Here is a 21,423-nt window from a genome sequence, read left to right on the forward strand (position 1 = left end):
CCACACAAGTGATTTCCTTGAATTGCTCTTTGCGTGCACTGCTGCCTGTTTCAGCTCTCAGGCAGCAGTGCTTTTGGAGGTGTAGTTCTTAAGCATTTCTCCTCCAATCCTTTGAAATCAAGCTTGGAGCATCCAGAACTTCGCTAAGTCAAGGTTAGTGCTTGTTCAAAACAGAATCTGTGTCGTCTGATGGCAGTCCGAACAAAGTCAGACAAAGGATCCAATTCCCTAGGTATACCCTCAACCTCCCTTGTCCATCCCAGCACTTCCTTAAAATAACTATGGACTCTATCACACTTTCACTAGACATGCCAAAATGAGGCCACTTCATCGCATCCTCGCCAATAAAGGGTAAAGAATTTGGGAACATCTTAAATAGCGTAAGTGGGTATATTGCGATCTATGAAGTAATTTACCCCATGCAGTTTATATTGGAAGGACAGTGACATTTTTAAAGCCTTCCAAGGTAACCGGGACTATAGTGCATCCAAGGTTATCCTGTGGTTTCAATTCGAGAAATTACTTCAAAGTAATTTACTTTGAAGTGATTCCTTCGAAACACTTCAAAATATATGTATATAGTTGTGGGGTAAGGGGTAAAAACGGGGTGGGGAGGGGTTTGAGTTAGGGCGAGTAGTGAAAGGGAATGGGGCACATGGGGGAGACCCGCAAATAAGAAATACAAAATCGAAGTAATCACTTCGAAGTAAATTATTATTTTTGGCAAAATAACATGGAACCCCTTCGGAGCTCTCCACCCATATCCTTCTCCTATCTCATCCTGTCATTATGGGGCGCAGTGAAATCACACTTTACTCGTGTTCTGTTGAGGTGGGATTTTAGACCCTTCGTTCCCAGGTAGTTATCTAGAATGTCCACTCTCTACTCAAGTCCCCAACCCATTTGGAGGTTGAAAGCACTCCCTTCAACTGGAGGTAATGGAAGGCAGACAGCAGTCTTATTCAAGCTAGTTCTTCCTCTAGCTTGTATGCCCTTCCTAGGCTGGACAGCTTTTTTCCCAGTCCTGCTTCGCACCATGTTTGATGTCTTTGAGAATCTATACCATTGTGTCAGATCGGGAGTGGCCCAGTGTAACTAAGCGATTCCGGCCACGAGGAAAGATTCCCGGTGTACATATGTTACTCTTAACACTGTGTGTTGTCTGACATACAGCCACTCCTCCACCATTACTGGCGCGTGGACCTGATTTTCAAAGAGAACTCACTCTTTCACCTCCGTGTTCCTCAAGTGATCTACCTTAACTCGCAGCTGGGAGGCCTTGACAGCGAGTCGCACTCGCACTTCTTACTTGGGGAGTATACTAATGTCTGATATCACTATACTAATGTCCGATATCATGTCCTCACTTCCTTTATAACCCACAGACATGACAGGATCACCGTATTCAACTCAATAAATGTCGAGTCCAGAATCTGGTCCGGCAGCAATCCTGGATGCCTGGGAGCTTTGATGTGTACAGCAAATGGCCACTTTAATTCAAGATCTCTGTCGTTCCATCAATGCTTCACTGGAACCTCCAGTCAATTCTATTTTATGCCGCTACATCTTCCCAGCGACATCGTTTACTCACAAATCAGAATCCCTGATTGGCTTAAGAATGTACCTCAGGACCAATTCGCTCATACTCTTCAGTTACACCATCTTTCCTCTGAAAAAGGAGATTCGATTGTGCCCTGAAAGGTATGAAACTATACTGCCTTTTGGCTCACATTGAGGGGTCAACAACCGGCAACCCACGCAACAGCGTACATGATCTGTTATTGCCGGAACATGGCGTCCGCCATCTTAGTTTGTAAGAAATTAACCCTTTCATTCCTACCTCGCTTTTTCACTGTATCGTTCAAGCGTTAGCTCTTTCACACTGGACGTGGCAATGCTTCATGGATCTTCCAACTTCGAACCCGGCACCCTTGATGGCGGTCTTACATTCTTCAGCTTGCCGAATTTGGGATGTGCAAAGGCTTGAGCACATTAACCTCCTTCTAATCCCGCTTCATTGTCTCCCGATTCATACCAGGACACTTTTCAAGATCTGATGCTTCACTTACAAAGCACTGGAAGTGGATCGCCCAGCTCACTGATCCTCAAAAACTGGAGCTCGCTGGTCACTTATTTTTCCTTGCTTATTTGTAATTGTTTACAACTTAATTTAATGTATCATTAATTGTATTTTTTCCTCTTATGGAACTAAGCTTTAAATGCTTACTTATGTATGGTTTTCACTGATCCTTGCTACACACTGCCTCGTCTTTCGGGATGAGCCAGCGCTATTGAAGTATTTAAAATCATATTTGATGCGAATTCGTCCAGGGGGAGCGAAGTTATAAGCATCCCAAAAAGTGGTCTTCTTATGGGTTGAGCAACTTAACCATAACTACACGGCCGCTACCACGGGCTGTGTAATAAATGCATAGTGATAATGGTGACAACCCACCTTTTCACTGAGACGTCTTGAAAATGCTTAACACTCTACGGTTATCTCACGTCATTAATACATGCCTAATATCAATAACTTCATCAATTGGCAACAAAGTGTTTGTCATATCCACAAACGTGTAAATAATAGGCATTACTGTTACATTAAATAAATGATACTCAGTTTATCTTCCTTAGAGTGCTGAAAGGATAAGCTGTCCCTTCCAGGATTGGAACCTGTGGCAGTCAGGTCGAATATAGCTCCCAGCAACAAGCGATTAACTCACTGGGCTATCTGACTGACTTAATATGGCGTTCATTTCCGATGTGGGGGCAAACGTGGCTGGTAACGGCCCGCCAGTCCAAGTCTAGGTAGTCCTGAGAATAATAAGGGCCTCAGTGAAGGCTGGTGGCCCGTTACAGGCCATGGCCGCCCTCCAGAGCGGGGGTGAAAGCCATTCGCACCCCGGGGTATATCCACAGTGTGAATGGTTGATTTTCTTTTCCCTCAAGAAATAATGCCAATCTCCAGAGAACAAAGCACACAGCTCTGGTCCAGCATGTACGTGGGGAGGGAGGGAAGGTGTGGGAAAGGGGTATGGTTTGTTTTGGGTGAATGGGGAGTTGCCTACCCCAATGGAGTAACTTTTCTAAAAATGTTGGGGGGATATGACATCTGAAGAACAGGTCCCCCCGCCAAATGAATGGGGACAAAATGGTGTGTCATGTAAGTGGGGGGGGGGGGCATACACACGTTAACTTTCTCCATCACATGAGCTCTGAAGCAAGCACTATATCTCAGTGAAATACTTCTCCTCCTCTGACACGTGCAATCCGTTTCGTGTTGAAGCATGTACCTTTTTAAATATGCTTTAACAGTCTTCATTTAGCTTTCACCATAGAGATGCGCTTTTTAATTATCGAGGCGCTGTTACAGGAATTGTTTTTGTAGTTGTGTAATTGTTTTTGTCTTAGTTGCGTATTTATAACGCACTTAAACACCCAGAGGTTTCTAAGCGCGGACTGGGGATCGAACCTGTGTTGCTTCGTGTCCTCTTGTTTCCAAGGCGCGCATGTTGCCGCTGAGCTATCCTGCCGGGACAAATATGAAAGTAATTCGCAGTGTTTTGACCCCTTTTTTTTTTTACAAACATGACTCTCAAACATGAAATGTACTATTTTTCCAACCCTGAAATGAAGGCTTAGCACAAGCACTAGAAAGACCAACATATTTCAAGTTTCTTCATGCTATAGGTGTTTCCGGCGTGCAAGTCCTGGCGATATTCTTATCAATGGGAAACCTTTCATTTTTTAAACTTTTAAGTCAGGATTTCATGTCCCAGAATGCAAAATAAAAGCCAGAGGAGTAGTCCGGCACTGATGTAGGATTTTGAATTTGCAATCTGTACTTGAATGTGTGCTCTTTTATTGTATGTGTTCAGATGAACGTGTACGGCCCTCGGTAACCACCAATCTCACATCGGCCAGTCCCACTGTGGGGTGAAACTACCTTCCTACAAAACACATCAAACGTAATCCCATTGTCACAGTGACCCGGCCTCTGTAGCACCGGCTGCCAAGTTCACCCTATCAACAAACAGCTTTCAACAAATACATTTATAAAAGAAAGGTTCAGTTAGGATTCAACAGTTGTCATCTCATACAGCATGGGCATGGATTGGCTGCAAAGCTTCAGAATGAATCTAAACCAAGAGTGAATATCATTGAGTGTCACTTGTAAATGTGAAAGTCATCCGCTCTTGTGAGACATCGGTCTATTAATTAGCTGATAGAAATTTTGATGGCCTCAAGTTTGTCTCGTAAAATATTAAAAAGTGCAATTATGTGAGAAGGGAGGGCTTGCAAATCGACGTGCAAAAAAGAACCTTTTGTGCATTTTAGAAGCTGCACATTGCAGTACCTCCATCACAACAGCAATACATTTTTGTGGTACATTAGCCCTTCAGAACACACAGGTGCCTTCTTCAGGTGTAAGCATAAGGACCCGTTGCACCATGTCGTATAGCCCTCAAGACACCGCCCCTTACATGCTTGTCATCGCTTTCATCAAATCGTCACATGACATCATGCACGTCACTTACCTGTAACCATATATATGTGGTTTGTCTGTTCTAGGTGTGCATAATTTGCATGTCACCATCTACAGATTGGTCCGAAATATGTCAGATTGATTTTCTTGCTCATGTTTGAAAATGGGCATCAACAAGGCCTATCAGAAGCCAGATTCCTCTGGGGCATCCACATGACATCATAATGTATACATACTTCGTATTACATCCATGAATCCCTTAATTACTATGTTATGTCACCTTTCTACACTGGTGAAAATATCCAAGCACTGTAATTACAGAGGTTAGACTCATTTCATGACCATAATGCTCTTAGAAGAACAACAGGGCTCATTGAGATCTCTGCAGCAGGTGCATTAACTCAACTAGAGCTATTTCACAATATGCACCACATACATGTAATCCTCTACTTGATATCTGAAACATGTGATATATTTTTATTAAATAACACACATATGGATAACATCATCTTCTTAGGGAAATGTATCAGGTTTATGCTTCGTCCCCTCTCCTAGTGCGACCCCAGCACTCTGGACTTCTGGACCTTTTTCTTTAAATCCTGAATGAGTGGAGCCTTTTTCCATTCATTCTTATGGATCTGTCTTTTGGAACTGTGTTCTCTGTGTTTTACTTTCGCCATGGAGTCTACTTTCCTTCATATCTCTTTTAAGGCATCTGTATTTTACTTTTGTAGCACACAGCTCCTTATGGGCAGTGTAGCTGGGGACCTTTTGGGTTCTCCCTTGAGATTCTTTTCTATAACCTAGAGCAGGGGTGCACAACTAATTTTGACAGAGGGCCGAATGTACCTTACATGAGGGCTATAGTGGGCCGAAAAGTAAATGTGGGCGGGGCGGTAGGTGCGGCGTGGCAGGAGGCTTTTTCAACCCCCAATTTGTATTAAACACATGGAAAAAGAATATGTTTTTGAGGGGTAACGATTTTTATTGCATTTCAAACTTACATTTTGTACTACACATTTTCCATTGTTATAATTTATTTCGATTTAGTTCTTGTATATCGTCTGCTTAATTAAATTATATATATTTTATTGACCTATGATTGGACATTCCGTTATTTTTGGACTGCTATACTTTGCTGTTTGGGTTGCCCAAGAGGAGTATGGCCTTCGTTGAGTCAGGTTTCCTCAAAAAGCAAAAGATGTACATCTCCTAACTGTGCCTGTCTTAGCTTTATTATTGGGTTCACTCTTGGAGTGCAACACTATGCCCCATGGCCCCCTCACCCCCAACCAAACACTATGCCCCATGGCTCCCTCGACCCCCAACCAAACACTATGCCCCATGGCCCCCACCCCCAACCAAACACTATGCCCCCTGTCCCTCACCCCCAACCAAACACTATGCCCCTTGGCCCCCTGACCCCCAACCAAACACTATGCCACATGGCCCCTCACCCCCAACCAAACACTATGGCCCATGTCCCCCACCCCCAACCAAACACTATGCCCCATGGCTCCCACCCCCAACCAAACACTATGCCCCATGGCCCCCTCACCCCCAACCAAACACTATGCCCCATGGCCCCTTCACCCCCAACCAAACAATATGCCCCATGTCCCTCACCCCCAACCAAACACTATGCCCCATGGCCCCCTCACCCCCAACCAAACACTATGCCCCATGGCCCCCTCACCCCCAACCAAACTCTATGCCCCATGTCCCTCACCCCCAGCCAAACTCTTTGCCCCATGGCCCCCACCCCCAACCAAACACTATGCCCCATGCCCATGTCCCCCACCCCCAACCAAACACTATGCCCCATGGCTCCCACGCCCAACCAAACACTATGCCCCATGGCTCCCTCACCCCCAACCAAACACTATGCCCCATGGCCCCCTCACCCCCAACCAAACACTATGCCCCATGCCCATGTCCCCCACCCCCAACCAAACACTATGCCCCATGGCCCCCTCACCCCCCAACCAAACACTATGCCCCATGCCCATGTTCCCCACCCCCAACCAAACACTATGCCCCATGGCCCCCTCACCCCCAACCAAACACTATGCCCCATGTCCCTCACCCCCAACCAAACACTATGCCCCATGTCCCCCACCCCCAACCAAACACTATGCCCCATGGCTCCCACCCCCAACCAAACACTATGCCCCATGGCCCCCTCACCCCCAATCAAACACTATGCCCCATGGCCCTCTCACCCCCAACCAAACACTATGCCCCATGCCCATGTCCCCCACCTCCAACAAAACACTATGTCCCATGGCCCCCTCACCCCCAATCAAACACTATGCCCCATGGCCCCCTCACCCCAACCAAACACTATGCCCCATGCCCATGTTCCCCACCCCCAACCAAACACTATGCCCCATGGCCCCCTCACCCCCAACCAAACACTATGCCCCCTGTCCCTCACCCCCAACCAAACACTATGCCCCATGTCCCTCACCCCCAACCAAACACTATGCCCCATGTCCCTCACCCCCAACCAAACACTATGCCCCAAACACACTCTCAAGCATGCACCCATACAGACCCGAATCCCCCACCCCCCAACTCAGCACACACACTCTCAAGCATGCACCCATACAGACCCGAAACCCCCACCCCCCAACTCAGCGCACACACACTCAAGCATGCACCCATACAGACCCAAACCCCCCACCCCCTAACTCAGCGCACACACTCTCAAGCATGCACCCATACAGACCCGAACCCCCCACCCCCCAACTCAGCGCTCACACTCTCAAGCATGCACCCATACAGACCCGAACCCCCTCTCCCCCAAACTCAGCACACACACTTTCAAGCATGCACCCATACAGACCCGAACCCCCCCCACCCCCAAACTCAGCACACACACTCTCAAACATGCAACCATACAGACCCGAACCCCCCACCCCCCAACTCAGCACACACACTCTCAAGCATGCACCCATACAGACCTAAACCCCCCACCCCCCAACTCAGCACAAACACTCTCAAGCATGCACCCATACAGACCCAAACCCTCCCACCCCCCAACTCAGCACACACATTCTCAAGCATGCACCCATACAGACCCAAAACCCCACCCCCCAACTCAGCACACACATTCTCAAGCATGCACCCATACAGACCCAAACCCCCACCCCCTATCTCAACATACACAACACAAACACTCAAAAACAAACATTCATACACATCCGACAACCCCCCAACCCCATCTCAACATACACAATACAAACACTCAAAAACAAACATTCATATACATCCGACACCCCCCACCCCCCATCTCAATATATACAACACAAACATACAGCAGAACAGACCCGACACACAAACACAAACAAACAGACCATTTACCGGACGTGCTGGAAGGCAGGTAAGCTGGAACGCTGGTGAGGTGAGTGGTACTACGGCTGGCGTGGCCAGCAAGGCTGAAATGCCTTCTGGCATCATGCCTTACTGGCCACGCCAGCCGTAGTGCTGGCCCTCCATTGGTGCAGCACACATGCACTACGTGGCTCGTAGGAGCGACGTGGTGCGTGTGTGATGAGCCAATGACGGCCAGTGTTTTGTCCGGCCCGGAAGACAACAAATACTTTCCTAATGGAGCGCGGCAGATGCTGCTTGCGGGCCGCCCTCCATTAGGAAAGCGTTTGTGCTTCGTGGGCCGGACAAAACAGCATGGCGGGCCGCAACTGGCCCGCGGGCCCTATGTTGTGCACCCATGACCTAGAGTAACTACAGTTCTTAAGGCTAGAGAGATTCTTAATATCTCTCCTAAAACGTTATAGTCTGAGCGATTGGCACACACCACCTTATGTGGAGTGCCATGGGGATACTAAGTATCCCCCATCTCTCTGTTCCTGTGACTTTTATGTTACATAGAGAACCTTCTAGCTATGGCTTGTGGCAGTGTAAGTGTTCTACCAACTAGTGTGTGATTTTCTATCGCATGCTCTGATCATAGCCCCGGTTGTGCATAATAGTGTGACTTAAGTACTAACTCAGTGTTTCCTTTCTTTTTTCACCCATTACTAATGTGATTGTTTGTTGTCAGCCCTTATTCTACCGTCCTGGGAGACGGAGGTCTGTGTGAGTGTTTGTCCTTTGGCGTGAACCCTTGGGTGTCCCAGCCTAGGCTCCAGCGTGTCTGGGAAGGCAGGAAGTGGGGGAGAAGTTTTTCACTCCCCTGCTCTTTGTCTGCCAGAGTGCCTGAAAGGAACCAGCTCCCACTGGGGATCTGGCTGTCCTGATTGGACAGCCACCCACCCCTTTCTGTAAATTGCTAAGAGAGATTGAAGAGGAGTGTGTGCTGAAAACTGTATAGAAGGTGAGGTTCCTGAGGTGAAAGGCAAGTCGACCACTGGAAACTGAAGTAACCGAAGAAGAAGATGACCAGAGACACCTGCAGACCCCATGCAACACCGTGAAGCGACCACTGCTGTCCTGACCCCGTTTTCTGGTTGACAGAGGAACTCCGAAGAGGATGCCTTCTTCCCTTTGACTGGTGGGAACAACCAGTCTGAAGACGAACTTTAATCTGAGCCATCTCCCGAGGTGGTGTGCCTCTCCAGAGTTCCAGAACCCCAATACCAGGAGACCTCCGACCCAATTGAAGTGCATCATTTTGGAAAGGCTCTATCCATCCAAGTCTTTGCCGAGATTCAGGTGAACCTCCGGAGACACAATCCAAGTCCCCTCACTAGAGTTTAGGACTTCAGGAACCGAAGAAGATAGTTTGGGCGAATCACATCCTTTGTTGGTCCTGCAGAAAAGGTGCCAAAACTGCAGAGTGACCAGAGAAGTTGCTGAAATCTGTGCCAGAGTCCCCCCCTCAAGATTGCTGCTGAGAGATCCCGTCCATTGACCTGCCTTTCGTCACCAGACCAAGAAATCCAGAGGGTGGGTCCAGCACTGCCACATCGAGGAGAATCCAGCCACGAACATTTCTTCAAACCAAAGGTACTGTGGGGAAAAGGGTATTGCTTACCTTAATCTGAAAGGTCGCTCCAGAGGTGTTCATGGCAACTTCCTCTTACCTTCAACCCAAGCTGCTGCTTGTGTCCCTTTAGCGAGTCCTTTAACAAGATCTCCAATGTTGGTTGTATCTCCTTGCATCTTAGAGACTTGAAAATATCCACAGGAGTTTTCGTTGTTCTGCTGCTTGTCAAGACTTTGATCCCTCACCGAACTGCCTTTAGCAAGGGTTGTGTTTTGGACTTTAAAAGCCTTGATGTGTGAAGAAACTGCCTCCGGAAACCTTAAGCCTTGCTAGTGTTACACTAACCAACTATTTTCCCTCCCAAAAGTCATTGGGGGTCATTACGAAGTTGGAGGTAAGGGATTACCGGCACCGGTAAGGGTGCCAATGCCGGTAATCCCTTACCTCCGTATTCCGAGTTCCCTTTGCGGGTCCTTCCTTGCCTCCTGCTTTTAGCAGGAGTTAAGTACGGGACCCGCAAAGGTACCTCGGAGGTAATTACGGTACCGTAATTTACGGTGCTGTAATTACCTCCTTCCCCATTCCCATTGAGCCCTATGGGGCAGAAATGGGAATGGGGAAGGGCAAAAGGTGAATGGGGAATTACCGGTCCCTCCAACCCTGGAATGGACTGCTAATTACTCTATTCACCATGCCGGATTTGGGACGGTTTCGGAGGCAACCATGGAGCTAATTACTCCATGGTTAGCTCCAAACCCGGAATGAGGCCCATTATCTTATGTGGTTTTGCAGAGTAAATGTAGTTAACGTATTTCTTCAGAAGTTTCGCGAGTGCGCGTTAATACCGATAATACGATAGAACTGTTATTACTGTCAAAATGTGTAACAATTGTAACCACAAGCAACTACGGACTAAGCAGTGGCCGTTGACAAGTATTCTAAAGTATTCCTAAGTGTTTTGCATTTAATGTGTTGAGTATTTAAAAGTGATTCTTGCAGTGGTCGAAGTGTAAAAAAAGAAGTAGTGGAACTATGTTCCCTACTGGCCTGCACCTCTCCCCACAAACCCCATCACCACGCCGCTCCCACACACAATACAAACACCACAACACATGCTCCTGCTGTTTAGGGAAACGCGCAGTGCACTGAATGTGCAAGTTTCAAATTCTTCCTATACTTTTATTTTAAAACGAAACCATTCCGGAACGGTTTCTTTTTAAAATAAAAGTATAGGAACTGTAACCCTTAATTAAAAGAAGTAGAGGAGCACTGCTCCCGACCGCTCCCGCCCACTTTGATCACTGGATTCTTGTACAAGTATAATACATCTATATTTTAATATACATTTATTGAGTACGTGTTCCTTTGAATTGCATTACTAACTGGGTTCAATGTACTTACCTCAGCTCACATCTTATGATCAGCCTGACTGCTCTGCCACTCTACCAAGGTTCCACGAGTAGCCAGACTGTTACTAAGAGTTGGGGATCTACAAACCATTGGGATAGTTTTGTAAAGTCCTACCTTCCAGAGGACTTTGTGAAAACTCCCCTAACACATATCATCGCAAATACAAACAGTTTCTCATAGTGTTAAACTTGCACCTTCCATGACATCACACACCTAAGGACTGAACCTATGACATCATGCATATACAAACTCACTGGCATCACACGTGTACACATTTGGGGGATTCAGTGTATTTCCCTATCTGCTCATTGCTGCGGTTGGTGATTTCGATCACGGAGCCTTTCGAGTAGATCAAACAAATATCCATAACTTTAGGTGGTATTTTTGCTGGGCACCAAAGAGTGACATTTCCCATTAGATCACGAAACGCAACACGTGACTGACCTCCACGCAGTTGTCGCAGACGCTGCAATGCGAGCAGCGCGGAGGCCGGTAGAAGTGGCACGTAGCGCACCATTTCATCCGTACTTGGATTCCTTTGATCTCCACGTTCTTGTAGAGCGGAGCACGGAAATCGTCATCTTTGTCCTCGTCTTCGTCCGCTGCACCCACAAAAAAATACAAAATAGCAAAATATTAATATGGATTAAAACAAGATTCTTGGGCAGAAACTGCGCGAGATCAGAGGCATTTGCCATTTAGCGCTATCCTTCCCACCTTTTCATAGCAAGGGTCTAGCCTATTAATACCTTGACATGTGCAAATACCATCTCTCTTCCTCGAAGCGTATTTGACTTTGTGTGTTCGTTACTGCTCTGAATCAGCGCGGACAAGGATCTAGTTTGTGGGAAAGTGAACTTTGTGGCAGAGGATAAAATTCAGTCAGTAAAGAACTCCCTAGAAGGGTTAAATGCTATGAAATCCCACAACTGCAGGTGGTTGCTGTGCACTGGAAATCTTTTTGGGGTCCAATCTTTTCTGTCTCTCCCCCTTGCTAGTACCCCCAGAAACAGAGGGAACAGTAGTAGTCTTCTGAGACATCATTTTTTGTTCTTGGTTGTGATCTGTTGCCCTTGATTATAGGGTGTAATCTTCATTACTCCGAGTCTTACTCTTCCTCGTCACCATCAGTACATCTCTGAACGGATACCTGCATCTTTATCCGGACATGCAGCGGTATCCACCGGATACCCGTTTATTTGGGTCCCTCCCTTTCCCCCTCCTCCCTCCTCCCTCTACGGCATCATTAAGTTGCGTCCATGAGCCCCGCTCCACCTGTCGGTACCCAAGCTCACAGGCCCTGCAGCTTGTTTGAATTGGGCCCGGGGGGTAAGGGGGAAGGGCTAGAGGCGGGAGATGAAGGTGATGAGGAAGAGTAGGACGCATAGCAATGAAGAGCACCCCATGTAATCAGGGCATTAACCCCTCTGCCCTCTTCCTCGTCACCTTCACTACATGTCTGAAAGTATATCAAAGCGACCCCAAACGAGCTACTGCACCGTAGAGACAAAAAAAGTCTTACCACCACACTTCTATTTGCAAACTATTGAACTGATACAAAGATTGTGGGTCAACCTGCCATGGAGAGACCAGAAGCCCTTCCCCAAAGAATGGGCCATAGTGGGACACAAATGTGTGAGCCGAAGCCCACGTAGCAGATTTGCAGGCGTCCATAAAGAGAGGGGAAGCGGCACCCCAGACTTGGAGTATGCCTCAACTATACAGGTGCTGATCCATCTGCTCAAGGTTGCCGATGAAGGGCGCATACCCCGTCCAGACATCCCAAAAGGCCCAAGAAAAGAATCACATTTGATAAAAGGACACGCCCTCCTTAGGTAGATCAGTACTGCCCTGTGTACGTCTAATGTATGCAGGCGAACCTCCTGCTCTGATGTTGGGAGTAGGAAAAAAACTGACAGGCAGATCTTCTGATAAACATGAAATGCAGACAGCATCTTAGGGAAGAACGAAGGCCCTGTGTGTAGGACAACTTCCCCCAGAAGGATGAGACCTGCAAGAAAGGCTGGCAGGCTAAGATGGAATGAATCTCACCCAGGTGGCCCGCCGATGTTATGGCAATCAGACAAGCGACCTTCCACGACAGACATTTCAGAGGAACCTTTTCTAGAGGTCCAAATTGTTCCTGCCGGAGGCCCTTGGGAGCAAGGGGCAGATCCCATAATGGAAGGACTATTCAATGAGAAGCCTGAGGAGCTAAAAGCTACGTCAGAGCTGCGTAGCATATGTTAGAGGAAAGATCACCCCATGACTCCCGGAAGGCCTTAATGGAGGCCCATTGAATCTTGAGGGTGGATACTGAAAGGCCCAACAGGAAGCCCTCATGCAGAAAGGCCACCTTTCAAGTGAGTTACTTTTGCTTTTGTTTTTGACCCTGTCCTGACTTTTTGCATAGAAGTGAAGCCTTGAGCTTCACTCCCGTGGCCTTTGGCAAATTTCTTATATAGAAACTGATCAGTCCTTCAGACTATCAGTACTACTGGGGAAACCGATCACTCCTTCAGACTGTCAGTACTGGGGAAACTGATCAGTCCTTCAGACTGTCAGTACTGGGGAAACTATGTTTCACTTTTGAACACTGCACAAAGCAGTTACATCAGTGCAATGGGGACACTTAGATATGTATCACCATAGCTTTTTACATATGGATTTTTGGGTTACTTTTTCATGTGCCTAAAGACAAGCTGGTGGCAGTAGTTGCATGTTCACTATTTTTTGAAAAATGTTACTGTGCACATTTACATATATCGTGTGTGGCTACTGGACATGGCTAATGCCCTGAACTGGCCATGCCACAAGATTTTCACTTGTTCTTTGGCCATATTGAAGGATGTATACACTTTGGCCATGCCACAATTTGTCACAGCCGAATTGACCGTGGTCAATTTGGCCGCAAAGCTAATTTTGCCACAGCCAAAACCACCCTGTTTAAAAGACCCAACCCACCCCCACCCACCGACATCTTGCTTACTGATGGCCACAGAGGAGAGCCGAGTGTCACTGGGACAGAGGTAGCTCACTGACAGCCACAGTGAAGAGCTGGGTGTCACTAGGATGCAGATAGCTCACTGACCGCCACAGTGCAGAGCTGGGTGTCACTAGGATGCAGATAGCTCTCTGGCTTCCACAAAGCAGAGCTGGGTGTCACTAGGATGAAGATAGCTCACTGCCGGCCACAGAGCAGAGCTAGGTGTCACTAGGATGCAGATAGCCCACTGCCTGCCACAGAGCAGGGCTGGGTGTCACTAGAACGCAGATAGCTCACTGGGAGCCACAGAGGAGGGCTGGATGTCACTAGGATGAGGGTAGCTCACTGACTGCTACACAGATCTGGGTGCCAATTGGACGCAAACACCTCACTGATGGCCACAGAGCAGAGCTGGGTGTCACTAGGATGCAGATAGCTCACTGATGGCCACAGAGCAGAGCTAGGTGTCACTAGGACGAAGATAGCTCACTGATGGCCACAGAGCAGGGCTAGGTGTCACTAGGATGCAGATAGCTCACTGATGGCCACAGAGCAGAGCTAGGTGTCACTAGGACGAAGATAGCTCACTGATGGCCACAGAGCAGGGCTAGGTGTCACTAGGATGCAGATAGCTCACTGACAACCACAGAGCAGGGCTAGGTGTCACGAGGATGCAGTTAGCTCTCTGGCTTCCACAAAGCAGAGCTGGGTGTCACTAGGATGGAGATAGCTCACTGACAGCCACAGTGCAGAGCTGGGTGTCACTAGGATGCAGATAGCTCACTGACGGCCACAGTGCAGAGCTGGGTGTCACTAGGATGCATATAGCTCACTGACAGCCACAGTGCAGGGCTGGGTGTCACTAGGATCCAGATAGCTCACTGACTGCCACAGAACAGGACTGGGTGTCACTAGGACAAAGATAGCTCACTGACGGCAACAGAGCAGAGCTGGGTGTCACTAGGATGCAGATAGCTCACTGACTGCCACAACAGAGCAGAACTGAGTGTCACTAGGATGCAGATAGCTCACTGGGGGCCACAGAGCAGAGCTGGGTGTCACTAGGATGCAGATAGGTCACTGACGGCCACAACACGGGGCTGGGTGTCACAAGGTTGCAGATAGCTCACTGGGGGCCACAGAGCAGAGCTGGATGTCACTAGGATGCAGATAGGTCACTGACGGCCACAGCACGGGGCTGGGTGTCACAAGGTTACAGATAGCTCACTGACTGCCACAGAACAGGGCTGGGTGTCACTAGGATGAAGATAGCTCACTGCCGGCCACAGAGCAGAGCTAGGTGTCACTAGGATACAGATAGCCCACTGCCTGCCACAGAGCAGGGCTGGGTGTCACTAGAACGCAGATAGCTCACTGGGAGCCACAGAGGAGGGCTGGATGTCACTAGGATGAGGGTAGCTCACTGACTGCTACAAAGATATGGGTGCCAATTGGACGCATACAGCTCACTGATGGCCACAGAGCAGAGCTAGGTGTCACTAGGACGAAGATAGCTCACTGATGGCCACAGAGCAGGGCTAGGTGTCACTAGGATGCAGATAGCTCACTGGGTGCCACAGAGGAGGGCTGGATGTCACTAGGATGAGGGTAGCTCACTGATTGCTACACAGATCTGGGTGCCAATTGGACGCATACAGCTCACTGATGGCCACAGAGCAGAGCTGGGTGTCACTAGGATGCAGATAGCTCACTGATGGCCACAGAGCAGAGCTAGGTGTCACTAGGACGAAGATAGCTCACTGATGGCCACAGAGCAGGGCTAGGTGTCACTAGGATGCAGATAGCTCACTGACAGCCACAGTGCAGAGCTGGGTGTCACTGGGATGCAGATAGCTCTCTGGCTTCCACAAAGCAGAGCTGGGTGTCACTAGGATGGATATAGCTCACTGACAGCCACAGTGCAGAGGTGGGTGTCACTAGGATGCATATAGCTCACTGACAGCCACAGTGCAGGGCTGGGTGTCACTGGGATGCAGATAGCTCACTGACTGCCACAGAACAGGACTGGGTGTCACTAGGACGAAGATAGCTCACTGACGGCCACAGAGCAGAGCTGGGTGTCACTAGGATGCAGATAGCTCACTGACTGCCACAACAGAGAAGAACTGTTGTCACTAGGATGCAGATAGCTCACTGGGGGCCACAGAGCAGAGCTGGGTGTCACTAGGATGCAGATAGGTCACTGACGGCCACAGCACGGGGCTGGGTGTCACAAGGTTGCAGATAGCTCACTGGGGGCCACAGAGCAGAGCTGGGTGTCACTAGGATGCAGATAGGTCACTGACGGCCACAGCACGGGGCTGGGTGTCACAAGGTTGCAGATAGCTCACTGACTGCCACAGAACAGGGCTGGGTGTCACTAGGATGAAGATAGCCCACTGCCTGCCACAGAGCAGGGCTGGGTGTCACTAGAACGCAGATAGCTCACTGGGAGCCACAGAGGAGGGCTGGATGTCACTAGGATGAGGGTAGCTCACTGACTGCTACAAAGATCTGGGTGCCAATTGGACGCATACAGCTCACTGATGGCCACAGAGCAGAGCTAGGTGTCACTAGGACGAAGATAGCTCACTGACAGCCACAGTGCAGAGCTGGGTGTCACTAGGATGGAGATAGCTCACTGACAGCCACAGTGCAGAGCTGGGTGTCACTAGGATGCATATAGCTCACTGACAGCCACAGTGCAGGGCTGGGTGTCACTAGGATGCAGATAGCTCACTGACTGCCACAGAACAGGACTGGGTGTCACTAGGACGAAGATAGCTCACTGACGGCCACAGAGCAGAGCTGGGTGTCACTAGGATGCAGATAGCTCACTGACTGCCACAACAGAGCAGAACTGAGTGTCACTAGGATGCAGATAGCTCACTGGGGGGCACAGAGCAGAGCTGGGTGTCACTAGGATGCAGATAGGTCACTGACGGCCACAGCACGGGGCTGGGTGTCACAAGGTTGCAGATAGCTCACTGGGGGCCACAGAGCAGAGCTGGGTGTCACTAGGATGCAGATAGGTCACTGACGGCCACAGCACGGGCTGGGTGTCACAAGGTTGCAGATAGCTCACTGACTGCCACAGAACAGGGCTGGGTGTCACTAGGATGAAGATAGCTCACTGCCGGCCACAGAGCAGAGCTAGGTGTCACTAGGATGCAGATAGCCCACTGCCTGCCACAGAGCAGGGCTGGGTGTCACTAGGATGAGGGTAGCTCACTGACTGCTACAAAGATCTGGGTGCCAATTGGACGCATACAGCTCACTGATGGCCACAGAGCAGAGCTAGGTGTCACTAGGACGAAGATAGCTCACTGACTTCCAGAGCGCTGGGCTGGGTGTCACTAGGATGCAGATAGCTCACTGACGGCCACAGAGCAGGGCTGGGCATCACTAGGATGAAGATAGCTCACTGACTTCCAGAGCGCTGGGCTGGGTGTCACTAGGATGCAGATAGCTCACTGACGGCCACAGAGCAGGGCTGGGTGTTTAGGACGCAGATAGCTCACTGTCGGCCACAGAGCAGGGCTGGGTGTCACCAGGATGCAGATAGCTCACTGACGGCCACAGAGCAGGGTTGGGTGTTTAGGATGCAGATAGCTCACGGACGGCCACAGAGCAGGGCTAGGTGTCACTAGGACACAGATAGCTCACTGAAGGTCACAGCGCAGAGCTGGGTGTCCCAGGGCTGGGTGTTTAGGATGCAGATAGCTCACTGTCGGCCACAGAGCAGGGCTAGGTGTCACTAGGACACAGATAGCTCACTGACGGCCGCAGCATAGCGCTGGGTGTTTAGGACGCAGATAGCTCACTGTCGGCCACAGAGCAGGGCTGGGTGCCACTAGGACGCAGATAGCTCACTGACGGCCACAGAGCATGGCTGGGTGTCACTAGGTTGCAGATAGCTCATTGACTGCCACAGCGCAGGGCTGGGTGTCACTAGGATGCAGATAGCTCACTGACGGCCACAGTGCAGGGCTGGGCATCACTAGGATGCAGATAGCTCACTGACTGCCACAGCGCAGGGCTGGGTGTCATTAGGATGCAGATAGCTCACTGATGGCCGCAGAGCTGGGTGTCCCCAGAGCTGGGTGTTTAGGACGCAGAAAGCTCACTGATGGCCACAGAGGAGGACTGGGTGTCACTAGAGCTGGGTGCCACTAGGAGGCAGATAGCTCCCTGATGGCCACAGAGCAGAGCTGGGTGTTTAGGATGCAGATAGCTCACTGACGGCCACAGAGCATGCCTGGGTGTCACTAAGTTGCAGATAGCTCACTGACTGACACATGCGCAGAGCTGGGTGTCACTAGGATGCAGATAGCTCACTGACGGCCACAGCGCAGGGCTGGGTGTCATTAGGATGCAGATAGCTCACTGACGGCCACAGAGCATGCCTGGGTGTCACTAAGTTGCAGATAGCTCACTGACGGACACATGCGCAGAGCTGGGTGTCACTAGGATGCAGATAGCTCACTGACGGCCACAGCACAGGGCTGGGTGTCACTAGGACGCAGATAGCTCACTGATGGCCACAGAGCAGAGCTGGGTGTCCCCAGAGGTGGGTGTTTAGGACGCAGAAAGCTCACTTACGGCCACAGAGGAGGACTGGGTGTCACTAGAGCTGGGTGTCACTAGGACTCAGCTAGCTTACTGATGGCCACAGAGCAGAGCTGGGTGTTTAGGACGCAGAAAGCACACTTACGGCCGCAGAGGAGGACTGGGTGTCACTAGAGCTGGGTGTCACTAGGACTCAGCTAGCTTACTGATGGCCACAGAGCAGAGCTGGGTGTTCAGGACGCAGATAGCTCACCGACAGCCATGTGTGTCAGATGCAGTTACGTTTCATTTGATGGTGCCCCGCACCCCTGGGCGCAAGCTCCCTTAAGCCTGTGTGTCCTATCCTGAAATCCGTTCTTGTGTATGAAGAAATCACTGGGGGGCCCGAGTTGCATTTCACTAATGACGAACTGAACTGGCCAGGCCATAACTGGGCAGGTTGCCGAATAGGCCAGTGCCTCTGAGGGGTGGCGGCGGTCACATGTTAAACACCTGAACAGCCGCCAATTGGTCCCATGTCATGAGTGACGCCTTCAGCCAGTCCTGATTTTGGGGCTTATCGTTTTTTTTTTTTAGCTTTTGACAATATGGCCTACATGTCCCAGCATGCAACATGCAAAACCAGGACTGACCGACGGCCTCACTCATGCTATTGACGACTTGTCAACCATGCACCTGGTGTGTGACCGACATATCCCCAACCCTGCTGGCTCTTCAGAGCCACTCCCCCTCCGGCATGACGCACACCTGCTGCGCCATCACACTTCCTCGGGACCTGCTTCTCCTTGGAGAGGTGGCAGGAGAGCTGGAGAAGGAAAACCTGCTCTATTTTTAGCCCTTCTTCTCCCCTGCTGCTAGTTTATGGGCCTTATGAACATTTCCTCAGCAAGGACATTGAAAAATCTCATAGGCCTGTCACCGCGTTTCCCTCAGCACTGCGAGAACCTGGCCACCGCCCACGCGTCTAACTAACAGTGTTATTTCCCTCCAGGGTACTACGCAGTAAAAATAGCTCCACAGAATTGAACAATAGTAAAAACGGCGTGGGGAAAAATAATGAAAATAAATAAACTGCAAATGTTGAAAAAAAAAAGAACACGAATCTAATATTTAGTTAAAAAAAATCATAATCACAAAATAGGTTTTAAAAAAACACGTCCGGCTAGGAACAGCGTATTGTAAGTATGCGAGGAGCGGAGCGCGGGTTCGCGAGATCTCGTTATGCCGACATAGCTCTCAACCATTTGTGTCGAAAAGGCGGGTGAAATCACCCGATTTTGTTTTTGGTGGGTGAGACGCCCATTGAAATTAATGGGCATGCAGGAGGCTTGGCGGGTGAGTCAGCTGTTTACAAGGCGGCTGACACCCGCCAAAAGCGTGTGAGTTGAGAGCTATGTGCCGAGATCTCGCGAGACCACGCTCCCGCGATCACGTGATATCCCCACAGCAGGCCAAGGTGCTTGGAGGTTTTCTTCATGTTTTAAGTATGAGCTGGTACGGAATAGACACGTGCAAAAGAAGGGGTGCTGATCGGCCCAGGGCCTTAAGGGGGGTCGCAAGGAAGAGACCAACACTAGACAGACTCAGAGATATAAGAAAAGTAAAACCTTTTTCTGGTGATTTAACCTCGAGTTAAACTAGTTACTGAATAATACCAGCTCTGGACATTGGGTAGGATTTTGCCGGATGCGAGATCCGGCAAAATATGTGTCGTGGGACCTCAGAACCAGCACCTTCAAATGTTTTTCATTTTTCATTTAGCTTTTGTTGCCATGCCGGGACTCGAACACAAATCATCAGGACAAAGGTGGAGAGACTTAATCACTAGACCACTTCAACGTCTGGCAAAACACCCGTACATATGCTTGTTAGGTTTGCACTCTGCAGAACATATGTAAGCAAGTTTCGTAGGTTTAAAAGGTGTGCACCTGCAACATTACAGGAAACAGGCGGTGTGCGGGCAGTGTGTTTGGTACTGGCGGGGAACGCCTGCAACGCTACTCAACTTCATTTGGAATTAACGCGCTGACTGCAGAATTTGAATTCTCTCTTTCATTCTTTCTACTCAGCCCATTGAGAAGTCTGTTTTCTCTGTGTATTATCAAGGAGGCGTGTACACTTAAAACCACTGACCTGGCACGGAGCGCGCACGGTGTGCAGGCAGTGTGTTTGGTGTTTGGCGTGAGGCATTTTGGTGGCTGGCTCTACAACTGGAAGTACATAGCAACCATCGGGTGAGTAGAAAACCCTTGTGCACATAATATTGGGGCTCCACGGGGTATAATCCCCTCTCTGCAGCATAAACAGCGGTGAGAACGGTGACTTAGACCTTGCTGTGGACTAACCTACTGCGTGGTATCCACTCTGTGTACTAATATGCCAAGCAGAAGAGCGATGTTTATGGCCAAGGAGCCGATTGATAATATGAATAATGACACTCTAATAGGTGCAGTAGGAGAGAGTATGGACCAATGGGGGAACGCCAATGAAATAATCAGTTTGGATGAAACACTTGCGATGATTAAAATGTGGAGTAATGAAATCCCTACATGCTCCTTTGCCCAGGTGGTATTAGGCGGGAAACAATCAGAGACTTACGTCCAACTACAATATACTCTGAACAGAAGTATGGCTGCAAACCTAAGGTTCATTAAGGGTACGGACCGAGAGACGGTTAAACCTACAGAACGTTTACCAACCACTGTGCAGCAAACATGCCCTAATCTCTATACCCCTGATGTGAACCTAATGGGAATGCCTAATGACTCGGAAGATTCTTGCTCTTTGGATCATGTAGATCCAGAAGACTTGGAAAACTGCCAACATAAAGACCTCATATTGGATGTGTCCATGCTGCCGCCAACTGTATCCCGAGAACTAGCAAAGTGAGTGCGCCTCTCACAGGAACCTGAGTTGGCAAACTCACATAATTAGGATAGAAGCGATTGTATGTTTGCACCAGACTATGGGCCTCATTACGAGGTGGGAGGTAAGGGATTACCGGCACCGGTAAGGGCACCG

At 49.3% G+C, this 21,423-nt stretch overlaps 1 protein-coding gene across 2 annotated transcripts in view; it reads right to left on the reverse strand.

Annotated features, from left to right (window-relative positions):
* Positions 1–21,423, reverse strand: part of ZDHHC8 (zinc finger DHHC-type palmitoyltransferase 8) — a 346,441-nt gene that overhangs the window by 86,361 nt on the left and 238,657 nt on the right. For both annotated transcript variants that reach the window (XM_069620016.1, XM_069620017.1), the window contains exon 3: positions 11,292–11,449. In XM_069620016.1, the coding sequence (XP_069476117.1) occupies positions 11,292–11,449 (158 nt within the window). The remainder of the gene's footprint in view (positions 1–11,291; positions 11,450–21,423) is intronic.

Source organism: Ambystoma mexicanum, chromosome 10, assembly GCF_040938575.1.
Source record: "Ambystoma mexicanum isolate Mex_15411 chromosome 10, UKY_AmexF1_1, whole genome shotgun sequence".
Lineage (NCBI taxonomy): Eukaryota > Metazoa > Chordata > Amphibia > Caudata > Ambystomatidae > Ambystoma > Ambystoma mexicanum.